The following is a 14708-nucleotide window of genomic DNA, read 5'->3' as shown; positions in this document are numbered from 1 at the left end:
ATTGACTAAATTTGACAAGCTATTGAAGTTGACAAGATACAGTTTGTCCACTATCCAAATATAGAGATAAACACATTATCAAATGATTTTTTCTTCTGTAATTTTAAATGATTTATATAAAATATATGTCATACTAAATAGTTCTGCTATTTACAGTAGTAATTACTCCATAAAAGGAACTTGGTACTTAAAAATTTCATCAACTTTTCAAGTATTAAAGTAGGTTAGTTGAGAATATATTTTTAAGTTTGTCACAAACATTTTTAGTGAAATTCAAGTGGCCCTTCAGTTTTGTAAGGTATTGTTGATTTTTGTCTGATTTTGAACTGCGCAACTTTTGCTTTGACTTTGTTTTTAGGTGATAAAGAGAAGCTCCCAGATGATGTATAAAATGGTTTAGTACTTTTAAATAAATATGTATGTTTGGTTCTGGCTTAAACTATACACTATCTTTTTAAATCAAATTATTTTGTTTTTTAGTTTATTTTTACATTGTTCACGGTTCATTAAAAATGTAATATTTGGGGTTTGGGGCTCAAATTAGTGTTGCTTAAGTGTTTAATTCACAATTTGGTTTAATTTTCTGCGTTTGCATTTTACTTTTAAAAGTCACTTCATGTTTTTTTGTAGGCACAGGACTGCCTAACCTTCGTATGAAAGTATTTAGCTTTTTAAAAATTAACTGAAGTTTTTTTTTTTTTTTAAAGAATAAAAGAGATGAACATCTCTTAAAGAGAAGGAATGTACCACATGAAGATATCTGTGAAGACTCTGACATAGATGGTGATTATAGAGTGGTAAGTAATTGTTATTCTGGTAATTTAAAAATACCAGTGAAAAATTTTTACATAAATATAGAATTACAAGGTGATTTTTTAACTTAGTTTTCTCTAACTTTTTTCCCAGCAAAATACCTCTCTAGAAGCTATTGTTCAAGTAAGTTGAGTTTCCCCCCCTTTTCATTTGTATTTCTTGGACTTAACAACTAATTACTGTGTATCTGCATCAAAAATTGTTTTGTTTTTTATAGAATGCTTCAAGTGATAACCAAGGAATTCAGTTAAGTGCAGTTCAAGCTGCTAGGTAAGTTAAATTTTGTAACTTACACAGGAGTTCTCTTTTGGGTTTTCACTATATAGTAGTCCTGTTTCTTATATTAACTTTGATGACAATAAAGAACAGTCATAGACCAACTGAATTTATTTTCAAAATTATTCTCTGATTTAGAGTATTAAAATTAGCAGTTTTCTAAACTCACTAATACATTGAGGCTTTAGTGTGGCTAATAGGTACAAATGCCAGGGAAAAGTTGATTTGACAGGGTATTGCTATAGACTAATAGAAAAACATTATTTATAAAGCTTTTTACCTTTTACTGATTAATAGGTATTTAATTTTATTAAAATTCAGATTCATCAAATCCTACTCAGGTAGCTAATTCTTCTCACAGTCCTCATATTGATCAAACAATGAATTGAATTAAAGCTTACTGTAGCAGTGTACAGGGAAGTACACATTAAGATTTAGGGCTACAGAGACTCCCACTTCTCAGTCAGTGTAAGAATATTTAGTTATTTTTGCACATTGTTATAAAACCTATGCACTCATATTTTAAGGGAAAACCAAAAACTTTTTACTGAGACATTTGTATTAATACATAGCTCGGGGAAGACATGGTTGTATCATAGTACAATATAGTGGTTTCTTTTTTTTTTAAATTTTATTTATTTTTGGCTGCATTGGGTCTTTGTTGCTGCGTGCGGGCTTTCTCTAGTTGCGGTGAGCAGGGGCTACTCTTCATTGCAGTGCTCAGGCTTCTCATCACGGTGGCTTCTCTTGTTGCAGAGCACAGGCTCTAGGGCGCGTAGGCTTCAGTAGTTGTGGCACATGGGCTCAGTAGTTGTGGCTCGTGGGCTCTAGAGCACAGGCTCAGTAGTTGTGGCGCATGGGCTTAGTTGCTCCGCACCATGTGAGATCTTCCTGGACCAGGGCTCGAACCTGTGCCTCCTGCATTGGCAGGCGGATTCTTAACCACTGCACCATCAGGGAAGCCCTTTGTTTTTTTATAAATAAAAGAATACCACCCTATGTTGTAATTGTAGGAAAGAGACACTTAAGCAAGAAATTGATTCTAGTTACAGAATTTTAAAGTGAAAAAAAAACTTCACAGTTTTATGTAATATCTTATCTAGTGCATGAGTCCCTTTTATGTTTATTAGACTTTCTTACTTTTGCATATTCACTTTAAATGGCCTAGAACACATACGGAAATTATAGAATTAAATGTTGCCCACCACAGGTAGAAGAACTTCTTAGAGAGAACTTTGCTATGTAGGAAGAAAATCACAGAAGTTTTCACATCTCAGAATGGCAAATTAATGTAATAGGAAGAATGATTAAGAAATTGATACATTATGCTCACCATTGTCAGAGTTGATTATAGTATTGGAGCAGCTCTTCTCAACATGAGTTCTGTAAGATAATTAAAGCCCTAAGGCAGGGAATCTCAAAATATAGTGTGTGGATCCCTAGGAGAGCCTGGGATAACTTAAGGAGGTATTATTTTCACAATAATAATAAGACTTTATTTGCCTTTTTTGTTGTTGTTTTTACTGTGTTAACATTCACATGGATGTTGCAAAAGCAACTGTGGGTAAACTACTGGCACTTTAGCACAGAGCAAGACAGTGTCACCAAACTGATGATACACTGTAGATATTATATGCGCCATTTTACAAAGAAAGAGGGACATTTCTCTTTAAGAATGTCCTTAGTGAAGTAATAAAAAATAATTTCTTTTATTAAATTTGAAACCTTGATTAAGAAAGACTGGGTTGGGCTTCCCTGGTGGCGCAGTGGTTGAGAGTCTGCCTGCCGATGCAGGGGACACGAGTTCGTGCCCCGGTCTGGGAAGATCCCACATGCCGTGGAGCGGCTGGGCCCGTGAGCCATGGCCACTGAGCCTGCGCATCCGGAGCCTGTGGTCTGCAACGGGAGAGGCCACAACAGTGAGAGGCCTGTGTACCGCAAAAAAAAAAGAAAAGAAAAAGAAAGACTGGGTTTATTTCCTGTGTTGTGCAAAGAATCGTACCATTTATTACAGAAAATACTGTGAAGAAGCATGTGGAATAATTCTTGCTTTGTAAGAAGTTTAGAACCTAATCGGGAAGGCAAAACTATATTAAAAATAGTGATGCTCAACAGCGAATGTAGCCATATGCTGTGTATATATTCTCGGAATTCAGAGAGGGTATTTTGAAAACATTTAACTTGAAAAGGTAGAGTTTGAATAGGCAAAAAAGAGAGCATTCCAAGTGAGGGGAATAGGATTTGAAGGGCCTAGAAATTAGACTGAAATGGTCGGACAGACAACTGACCTGTTGTTGAATTACAGAGAATAAGATTAGTAGATAAATAAGATGGAGCTAGTTTGTGGAGTGTTATAAAAAACTCAGTCAAGGAGTTTACACTGATAGGGTAGTAAATTAGCAGCCATCACTTGGTTTATATAGGGGAATAATCTGATTAAAGTTGCTTAAACATTGTCTTCATATAGTAGTGCAGGGGATTCAGATGGGTGACGATTTGTGTTAGGCCACATTTAGGATTTGTCAGCTAAAACTGCAGTCTGCCATATGTGTAAATGGGCACTAGGTATTGTTTTACTCTCTAAGCTCCATGAGAGCAAGGATGTGTCTGTCTTATTCACCTTAGTATCTCCAATATCTCTCTGGATATTTTCCTATGTATTGCTGTGTTTATTTCATTTCCTTTAGTTGTTGAGATGAGAATGTTGTTGAGCTTTTATGACCTTTGATTTGGTATATAGAGTAGGATGAAGAACTGGACACTAGTATCAGCTATAAACTTGTACCAGCATCCTATCTGCTTTTGTCCTAACTTAAAAAAAAGTGGTTCATGTCTTACCATTTTTTCCTAATTATTAGTAATCTCTGTAAATTTATAAATTAATTTATAATAGAGAAAAGGTTGCATTATGTAAATTTAAAAAGTAGCTTGCAGGGAGAGTATTTGTGCCAAATATTCAGTTTATTGTAATATATCAAATGTGAATTTGAATTTAATTATATGTCATTAAGTTCACAAGGGGTATGTTTATATCTCTTATAGGAAGCTTTTGTCCAGTGATCGAAATCCACCAATTGATGACTTAATAAAATCTGGAATATTGCCTATTTTAGTCCATTGTCTTGAAAGAGATGACAAGTAAGTACATTATTTTAAGAAATAATTTAGGATGTATCCTTTGCAGAAGATAAGATTTTCTCGTAGTTAGTTTGGTCTTTAAAGAAAAAAAAAGGGGGCTATAAGGTGGAGTTGAGAAGCCAAAGTAAAAAACAGTGTAAGGAATGTTTACACCAAGAGAGGAAAGTAAAGACCAAACGGGAACTTGCGAATGATATATTTAACTTTTAAGCTTTGAAAATTGGCAAGAACTAGTTTAGCCAGATAGGTACTTGAGAAAACTGTTTGGGTAATAATGTGCAGGTATCTTAATAAAGAGTTCTTACTAAAAATAAGGACACCTGAGGAGGTTGTATGCTTTTTATACTGAAGAGATATTTTAAATAGTCATTGGAAGTTTAAAAAAAAGTACTGGGTGCATAGATCTTTTGAATAAAAATATGTAATACTTTTAAAATGCTAGGGGGAGGAGTGGTTGGTGGATATTTGGGCCAATGTAGAAATTCCTGCTGTTTAAAATTATTTGTTTTTTGTAGTCCTTCTTTACAGTTTGAAGCTGCATGGGCTTTGACAAACATTGCGTCTGGAACCTCTGAACAAACTCAAGCAGTAGTTCAGTCCAGTAAGTTGGTTATTAAGAGACAAAATTGTGATTTTCAAAAAAAAGTTAATTAAAAAACTCAATGCTTTTCCTAAAAGAATAGAGCTATTTATATTATAAAGTAATTAAGTATTTTGAATTCAGTAACAAATAAGGTAGTTGAAATAGGCCAACTCAGGTATGTTACTTTGATCATCTTGTCCCATTGACTGACATTTTCTATTTCCAAAAATTCATTTGATTCTAAATCTGAAAACATTTTGTAATTATAGTAGTAGTTACATTATTGTGTTTATAGGACATTACAGAAATAAAGGTGTTTTTCCTGTTGCCATACTACCTGTTGGACACTGTTAATGAGATGTCCATTATACATTTTAAAGAAATCTTCTTTTATAAAGTAGTCCTACTTTAGAGAATGGCTTGAAATTTTTTTTTCATTGTTATTATAGGATTGGTTGTTTTTTATGTTCCAAGAACTGTAAGTGGGAAATAATTATTGAAAGTAATAACTTGAATTATTTTCATAAGTACTATTTGATTCTTCTACTAAACAAAGAAATTAATAATTTTAAAGAAGGTACTTTCAGAATCCCCTTCAAATATGTAAGCAGTATACTTGTCTAATAAGCCTGTTAAAATCTTAAGCACTGTCAAGATTTTGAAAGGGAACAAAAGTGTTATCCAGTGAGGATTTTATTATATAGACACTTGTATTATAATATTACATAGAAAAGATAATTTCCTTAAATTATAATAAAACTGATTAATTTTGGGTTCAGGTGATTTTGGGGTTTGGTTTTTTTGGTTTTGCTTTGTATAGTTGACTGTTTAGTTAATTTTATGATCTCAAGACAATGTCTTAATCCCTCTTCTTTTCTCTTTTGTGTTCCTTAAAGATTAGAAAGAGGCTTAGAATTTGTTTTAACACTGCTAGTCTGTCTTAATATACCAAAAGTAATGGATAAATGAATTACTTTTTACTATAAGTAAGCATGATTGATCTACATGTACTCAAATAGCATTTTTCAGAGCAATATCAGAGGGAAGAAAAGAAATAGAAGAATCATTTGTTCAGTGCAGTATTATTCTGTTAAACATCTCTTTGTTTTTCCTTGTGTTAAGCAACAGAATCATTTTCTGATTCAAAAGGTCTCACGTGGCACAGGAATCACTGGCCTGGCTAAAGACCCATATGATGTTATTTTAAATTTCTATATTCAAAAGTTATTTTAATAATTGGAGTTTTTTTCAAATTTGAAGCTAATGCTAATCTATAAGGAATTAATTTCTTGAAATTGGAATTAAATCCGGTTTTAACTGTGAATGAAATTTTATCAGCTTAATTTGACATTTGTCTGTGTGTTAAAACTGTCACTTTGATGATGAATAGTCTGCTACCTGGAAATTTTCCACTACCATTATTCTAATGAAAATCATTTAATGAAGATATATTTTAAATATATATATATATGTATATATATATATGTATATTTTTTTTTTTTTGCTGTACGCGGGCCTCTCACTGCTGTGGCCTCTCCCGTTGCGGAGCACAGGCTCTGGACGTGCAGACTCAGCGGCCATGGCTCACGGGCCCAGCCGCTCCGTGGCATGTGGGATCTTCCCAGACCGGAGCACGAACCCGTGTCCCCTGTGTCGGCAGGCGGACTCTCAACCACTACGCCACCAGGGAAGCCCTTAAATATATTTTTGATAGGTTTCTTTCTTTTGGGATTTCAGCAAAGAAACAAGTTTGATTTTTGGTTTAGATTATAGTGTTTTCAACCTTTTTCCTTTCAATTTTATTAAAATATAATTGATATATAACAGTATCTTCAAATTTAAATGATAGCTTATGTTTTCCTCCTTCAGATGCTGTTCCACTTTTCCTGAGGCTTCTCCATTCACCCCATCAAAATGTCTGTGAGCAAGCAGTGTGGGCATTGGGAAATATCATAGGTTTGTCTAAAACTTGTAATACTAGTCCAACAATCATTGTTATCATGTACTGTGTAATAAAAATGACTACTAGTAGTTGAAAAGAAAAAGCAATTTGCCTTTTTTAGTACTAGTTTTTATGAACTAGTTTACAGAAATTACAGCTGTTTAAGTATAAACCCATAGTAAACAGAATGAACATTTTTGTTGCTTGTGATACCAGTATATCTCTTTGTATATAGTCAACTCTTAATTATTTGAATAATTATGAAATATGTATGTGATTTAGGTATTTTCATCTTTCTCCTTTATTATGTTGGTCCATTTTATTCCTCAACTCTCTTACTATCCTAGGAAATAATAAGAAAAAAGGAGGAGGCAAAACATAAACCAAAATTTTTCTCTGTAATAGCAGTTCTGAGAAGAATCTAAATTGAAATTTTTTATATCTCTTGTGGATTTTAGTGCAATGAAGTATAGTAATGTTATCCACTGTCATCATGAGGTCATCATCATACATGTGGTATCTGTACCTTATAGGCAGTCTCATTAAATGTTGACCACCATGATTGCCATACCTTCAGGTTTTTTCTGATAAATAATTGTAGGAAGAATAATTAAAGACAATTCCAGTATTTCAAGAATTTGTTTTTTAACTACAACCTAACTTCACCCAAACTCAAAAATTCAAAAATCTGTCCTCCAGTGGAGAATGGAAAAAATCTGCAGTCTGAACTGTATTGTGTACCATGATGTTAAAAGTTATTTTTGCCACAGATTTTTTTATTTTTGCATAGAAGTAATCAGTTTTGCTCTGATATACCTCCTCTTTATTACCCTTTTGGGGGCCAAGATGGAAGGTAAGGTATGGTTAGTGCTCCACAATTGCGAGTTTTCAAATGGGAGAATTTCCCTATAAACTGTTCTTGGCATATGGTATATTACTGTTAGGAATGCTATCGTTTGTATATCCAGAGTCCCTCACTTTTATACCAAATTGTAGATTTAGAACTATTAGTACAACATCTTGATCTTTGGCTTTTAATTCCAGTGACATTTTAGAATTAATTAGAATACATGGTTGCAAAAAGAACAAGCATTTTATCTTCAGATACCACAGTGCAGGGCAAAGTGTTTTCACTTACGGAATGTAATACTTCAGTGTGGCTTTCATACTACAAATTATAGTGATACTCTAGATAGAGGAAATTAACTTTGGCACTTTTCTCTGGGGCAGTGATTCTCAAACTCTAGCCTGTTATCAAAATTATATTAAGGGCTTGTTAAAACAGAATCCTGGACCCACAGAGTTTCTGTTTCAACAGATTTGGGATAGGGCCCCAAAATCACTATGGGAACCACTGATCTAGGGGTATTGGTTCCCTCTCCCCTGCCTTTTTGAGACATAGTTTCTAAGTGTATAGAGTAATTTATAGTTAATACTCTCTATGCTTTGATATTAGATCATCAGTATAAATTCTACAAATATTTTCTCTGTAATGGTATTTCAATATATCTCTTTTTATAACGTGAAAGTTTCTTAAACTTAGAGTACCATTGAGAGAGAAGAGAAAAAGCAAGAATTCTGTGTTCACAAAGTACTTTAAAGCCTTACTGAGGCTTTTAGATGGCATAAAAACATTTTAGATGGCATAAAAACATTTTAGGGTGAACAGCATATAAACCTGAATACATGAATAATGTGCAAAAAAATCTTAGTACCTTATCTTGCTTCTCTTGGCTCAAAGAACTAGGTTATTATTGTCTAAAACTTTCACATAAAACAAAATAGTGTACTTGGTTCAAATACAGGAAGTAGCATGTTGAACCCAGTGCTTTACGTTTTCTGAGTTGCTTATTGTATTGAATTAATAAATCCTTCTTCCTACAGGTGATGGGCCACAGTGTAGAGATTATGTCATAAGTCTTGGAGTTGTGAAACCTTTACTTTCCTTCATAAGTCCATCTATTCCTATAACATTCCTAAGAAATGTTACTTGGGTTATGGTCAACTTATGTCGCCACAAAGACCCACCACCCCCAATGGAAACCATTCAGGAGGTAACAAGTATTTTTGTTTTCCTTTAAAGTAAAGTAGATACCATTATGTGTATATTTTTATCTGTGTATATTTTAAAATCTATATATTTCTCTCTTCAGATTCTTCCAGCTCTTTGTGTTTTAATTCATCACACAGACGTAAATGTGAGTAAATGCTTCCCGTCATATATTTTTATATGTATATATGGTTAGGGCTTATCCCTATGACACAGGGGAGAAAATGACATTATGTCAGTGCACTCTATCAAATGTTTTCATTTCAGGAGCTGCAATACATAGTTTGGTATTTTATATTTTCTCTGTGTTTACCCATATCACAGTATGAAATTTCAGTGAAGAAATCAAGCCTGTTATTTTGGTCTGGGCAGTAATGTATGTGCATATATTATATATTAGTGTTGTGAAAACTGGCATTGGAAGTTCTTAAAGTTGCCAGTCAGTAATCTCTCTCACTAAGATTTTATCTTTGATTGTTCATGAGCTTCTTATGAAAGCTCATTTTGACAGCTGGCCATTGAGAGAACACTTACACCTAGTGGTATTATTTTTCGAAAGGTAAAAAAGAGAAATATTTGTGCCTTTATGCATGGGTTTGTATTCATATACCATTCTTACACCAAACCATGAATATCAGTTGCTCTTTAATTTCATTTTTACTCTATTAATTCATTTATAATGACTTTGGTAATGGCTTCACTTGGTGTAGAGATAATTGAGTATACAAACAAAAAGGAAACAAATCAGTGCAGACTAGATTTTAAACATAATAAATATATCCTACTCATACTAACACAGAGAGCAAAGGAGAAAGCAACTCAGGAAGTATGAATGAGTGGGAAACTGCCATAACTGCTTATAAATTCAGTCTAGCCTTTATTGTGTTAGAAGAGCTAGGAATATAATGGGTAAAAGAAAATCACATGGATAAAACTCATAGTAACAATCAGAACCTTGTGTAGTTCTTTAAAAACACAGTTTGGTATGATCACTGTCTGACAAGCTGCTTCATTCCTTCACAGTTTCTAGGGTATTAATACCCTTTTGCCAGGATCTCTGTAAAGATATGGAGCAAATTAAAGTTAGAATTGTACTACATCAAGCAGTGACATAATGTGCTTGATTTATTCATTAGATGAACATGATCTTTGTCCTAAAGATATTTTTTCTAGCTCCAGATAGTCTAGGGTGTTTAAAAAACAAACAAGCAAAAAAACCACACATGTAAACAAATTTTGGTTTTGGCTTATTATAGCCAAATTCTTTTTTTTTGCGGTATGCGGGCCTCTCACTGTTTTGGCCTCTCCCATTGCGGAGCACAGGCTCTGGATGCGCAGGCTCAGCGGCCATGGCTCACAAATTCTTTGATTAAATTACAGTTTTTTGTATTTTACTTTTATTAAAAGATTTCCAAGAAAGATTAATCTCAAAGTTTACAACTCTTCTGGAAAACTAGACATCTTGGTTGACCTTATTCAGAGATGTATTGTGTTCTTTCCACTTGTTTACCCCAATCCATTTGAGATTGTAACTGTTTTTCTTGCTCTTGATATATCTTGCATTTCTCAAGCCAGTTTGCATTGTTCTTTTTTAGTAGCATTAGTAATATTGTTTACTAAACAATAATGTTTACTAAAAATGAAATCTTCTTAGGTTAACACTTAGGAGCAAGTTCTTAAATCAGGCCATCAAAGAAATAAAAAAAATAAAATAACGAAACTGCTTCCACAAACCATAAGTGAAACATTGAAATTACACTCTGGTTGTAATTAGTAAACTTATCATAGACTTTGCTGACACAAAAAGTGCATATGAGATCAGGTCTGATTTAAATTATGATTTTGATGTGAGCATACTAATGACATGTTTAGTATTGGGCCTTTTTAAAAAAGTATATCTGGATTTTACATACAGTCATGCACAAAGTAACTATGTCAGCAAATTTTGGCAAAAAAAAAAGTTACTTTTGTAAGTTGAAATTTAGTTGTCTCACATATTTTGATACCACTTTATGTGTGTGAATTTTTCATTTGGTGTCTTCTTTTTACGTTAAAAATATCCATAGTGCTTTCTTGAATTTCTGAAAGGAAAAATGGCAAAGTGCTGTTTTCTTCTAGGAGCTTCTTGGATGTTTTAAACATATCATTGATTTAGAATTTAAAGGTTTCAGACTTCTCTGGTTTGTCTTTTGACACAGAGTTCATATTCCAGAAAAGCTTTCGGAAGTAAAGTTTCAGGCACAATTATTTAATACTGTGTCTTTGTCAGTAATTGTATTATTTAGCAGTTTAACAGTTGTTTGTCATTCTTCGTTTTGGCCATAACTTCTAATTAGGACTTCACATACAAAGAAAGAAGAAACACAATGGCCTGTTGCACTTTGAAATATAATCATTATAAGTTAATTACAGAGGCTTTTTTTTTTTTAAGTACTTTTGGCACCTGATGTAAATTATAGTTTTGTTTAGTTGGTTGGTTTTTTGGGGGTTTTTTGTTTGTTGTTTTTTTTTTGTTTTTTAAACTAGAACATGTTTTTTGATTATAGATCTCATAAGTTGACCTATGGTTGCTTTTAATGTCTTGATCTGCAGCTGTGGGAGATTCCTATTTGGGAAGTTGCCTCTGGTTTTATAAGGCAAAGCATACTGGTTGGAAAAGATGAAAGTACTATAATCCTAATACTGGAGTATTGGCTTTAGACCTACCAACATGGTATTGATGCAAGAACACCTTGAATATATTCACCTAGCCCAGATGCTTTGAACCACCTTGTATGTTGGATACATATACTCTTTCCAACTACATGCGTTTATCACAATGTCTTTGGACCTAGTATCCCTCAATCTGAGCATTTGGGAAAGAGAATGTCTTTTTCTCATATTTTATGTGCTATGTAGTGTGTTTGTATCTTTGTGAGTTAAGAGTGGATACCAATCTGTGAACAAGATCATAATTAACCTAAATATCCTAAATATGGCTAGAAGATAAGATGCACACACTTGATATAGACGTTCATAGATGACGATGCTTAATATAATAGAGAAGATTGATTCCAGTGAATTTAGATGAGAGAAAAGGGAAGAAAGAAGATAGTAGAACAATCATAGGTTAGTCCATATGGTTAAGAATTTTTGAAATGAGAAAATATTCAAAGACTATTTGAATTCTTTTTATTCATTAGATATTGGTAGATACGGTCTGGGCCCTCTCTTACCTTACTGATGCTGGCAACGAACAGATACAGATGGTAATAGACTCTGGAATAGTCCCTCATTTGGTTCCTCTGCTCAGCCACCAGGAAGTTAAGGTTCAGGTGAGTTTTTTATTGATAAAAGCATGTCACTGTGTGCTTTAAGTGTGACATTTGAACATGGGTAATGTCAATAGTGTAAAGTATTTTTTTAGCCTAGTAACAACATATCTGTGATGAAAAGAGTGAGTTATTATATCCCCATTTTAAAGATGGAGAAAATGAGATAGATTACTACAAGAACCTCCTCCTCCCCACCCCCCAAACCTCCCCAAAAAAGCCAAGTTGACTTCTTTGTAAATTACTGATTTCTAACGCAGACCAGGGCAGTTCATATAGCAACTTGGATAGCATCTGAAACAAGTACTGATTATTTTTCCTACTTTTCCTATTTTTCTTCTTCCACTGTCCTGCTCCTTCCCCCACCCCCCTCCCCCCAACAGCTGTCCTTTTTTATTCTCCTTCACTGCACCTGGCAAGTTTAGTTAATGCTTAGCTTCACTGGCACTGTGATAAGGCTTTGTACTGAAGTGTGCTGCTTAGGGGTTTCCTAAATTGTCTTCTCTCAGTTATTTAAAATTTTTTTCTTTAATTTTGTTTTGTTTTATTATTTTAAAATCCTTCCATGTAAATATTTATCCCAAAGAATCTGCATCTAGAAAGAGCCAAAAAAGAGAAGGTGAGAAGTTCACACAAATATTATAAGCAGTAGCTGTCAAACTACGGTGGTAAAGGGAGATGCAGCAAGCAGCAAGCTCTCCCTGTCCTTCTGAGGTAAATAGCATGCTTTAATCTTAGAATGACTAAGAGCCTATAAAGCACAATAATAGCATAAGGAAAACTGTTAACCTGATTCACTATTTCTCAACCATGGCTGGACAATAAAATCAGCAGTGGGAAGCCTAAAGAAAAAAATTAGTGTATTTCCCTTGCTCTACTCCTGGAAATACTGTTTCAGTAAATCTGGATATTTCCTAGAAACCTGGGCTTTAAAAAGCTCTTTAGGTTATATTCATGTACTGTCAAAATGGAGACTCACTGCTATAAAATTTAAAGCACTTTAAAGAAAAGAGGGAACACTTAGCTAAATTCAGAAGAATTGATTATAGAATAAGTTGTCATTTAGGGTTATTTGTGGTTTATTTTAAATATTCCTACTAGATTCTTATGAAGTTTGCATTTCTTAAGTGTGGTACTTATGTCTTGGTATAGGTTTTTGGTTTGCATTTTGTTTTTGTTTTTTTCAGAATGCATCTTCAGTTTTAATACTGGACTTTATTGAGAAAATAGGGCTTGGACTTTCACTTGAGCCATCTCTCAAGGAAAGTTATGTTCTGTACTTTACCTGGTAACTAATAGAGATTTTTTAAAACTTTTTCAACTTTCATGCCATAATTTAGGAACATAGAAAGAATAATGTAATGAACTATGTAGATTTCCTCTATATCTCTACTTCCCCACCAAATTATTTTGACACATATTCCAGATATCTAACTTCACTCAGGTTGCATCTCTAAAAAGTAAGGCTATTTTTTTTAACATATCCACCATACCAATAATTAGAGCACTTTAGGAAACCGTAATGTTAAAATCCAATCAGTATCTGAATTTTACTTATTGCCTCATTTTTTTTTTTCACAATTTGACCAAATCAGTATTCAAACAAGGTCAACACATTGCATGTGGTAGCTATGTCTTTATGTTTCTGTTACTCTACAACTTTCTTCTCCTTTTTTTCTTTCCCATGTTAAATTTACTTGTTAAAGAAGCTAGGCCACAACAAAACGTTTTTGAAAGAAGTTGAACAAGACCTAAATTAGTGGAAAGACATCCATGTTCGTGGATTGGAAGATTCAGTATTATTAGGATGGCAGTGCTTCCCAAATTTATCTACAGATTAAATGCAATTCCTGTTAAAATCCATATGGAAATTCAATGGACCCAGAAATAGCCAAAACAATCTTGAAAAAGAACCAAGTTTGGGGACTTCTCACTTCAAAACTTGACTACAAAGCTAGAGAAAACAAAACTTTGTGATTCTAGCTAGCATAAGGATAGACATATTGATCAGTGAAATAGAATCAAGAGTCTAGAAATAAGCTTACACATTTTTGATCAATTGATTTTCAACAAGGGTGCCAAGAAAATTCAGTGAGCAAAGAATAGTCTTTTCAGCAAATGGTGCTGAGGCTACTGGATATCCATATGTAAAAGAATGAAGTTGGAACCCTACTTCACACCATATTTTTAAAAAATTAACTCAAAATGAATCAAACAGCTTAATGTCACATTCAGAAGTATAAACCTCTTAGAAGAAAACACAGGCATAAATCTTCATAACCTCAGATTAGGCAGTAGTTTCTTAGATATGACACCACAAGCAACTAAGGAAAAAATAGATAAATTGGACTTCCAAAATTAAAAACTTCTAAGGAAACAATCAAGAAAGTGAAAAGACAACCTACAGAATGGAAGAGAATGTTTGCAAATCATATATATGAAAAGGTATTAGTGTCCAAAATACATAAAGAACTCTTAAAACTCAACAAAAAAAAATGACAACCCAATTTTAATATTTATTTATTTGGTTGTGCTGGGTCTTAGTTGCAGCAAGTGGGCTCCTTAGTTGTGGCATGTGGGCTCTTAGTTGCGGCT

General features: G+C 33.5%; 1 protein-coding gene across 3 annotated transcripts in view; it reads left to right on the top strand.

Moving 5' to 3' along the window:
* Positions 1-14708, top strand: part of KPNA4 (karyopherin subunit alpha 4) — a 94579-nt gene that overhangs the window by 26317 nt on the left and 53554 nt on the right. For all 3 annotated transcript variants that reach the window (XM_060149925.1, XM_060149924.1, XM_060149923.1), the window contains exons 3-11: positions 708-797; positions 907-936; positions 1031-1083; positions 4132-4227; positions 4743-4828; positions 6680-6766; positions 8637-8806; positions 8906-8950; positions 11985-12116. In XM_060149925.1, coding sequence (XP_060005908.1) covers positions 708-797; positions 907-936; positions 1031-1083; positions 4132-4227; positions 4743-4828; positions 6680-6766; positions 8637-8806; positions 8906-8950; positions 11985-12116 — 789 coding nt within the window. The remainder of the gene's footprint in view (positions 1-707; positions 798-906; positions 937-1030; positions 1084-4131; positions 4228-4742; positions 4829-6679; positions 6767-8636; positions 8807-8905; positions 8951-11984; positions 12117-14708) is intronic.

Source organism: Lagenorhynchus albirostris, chromosome 5 (assembly GCF_949774975.1).
Source record: "Lagenorhynchus albirostris chromosome 5, mLagAlb1.1, whole genome shotgun sequence".
NCBI classification, from domain to species: domain Eukaryota; kingdom Metazoa; phylum Chordata; class Mammalia; order Artiodactyla; family Delphinidae; genus Lagenorhynchus; species Lagenorhynchus albirostris.
The sequence above is the reverse complement of the archived record's forward strand: the minus strand, read 5'-3'. Positions and strand labels throughout refer to the sequence as shown.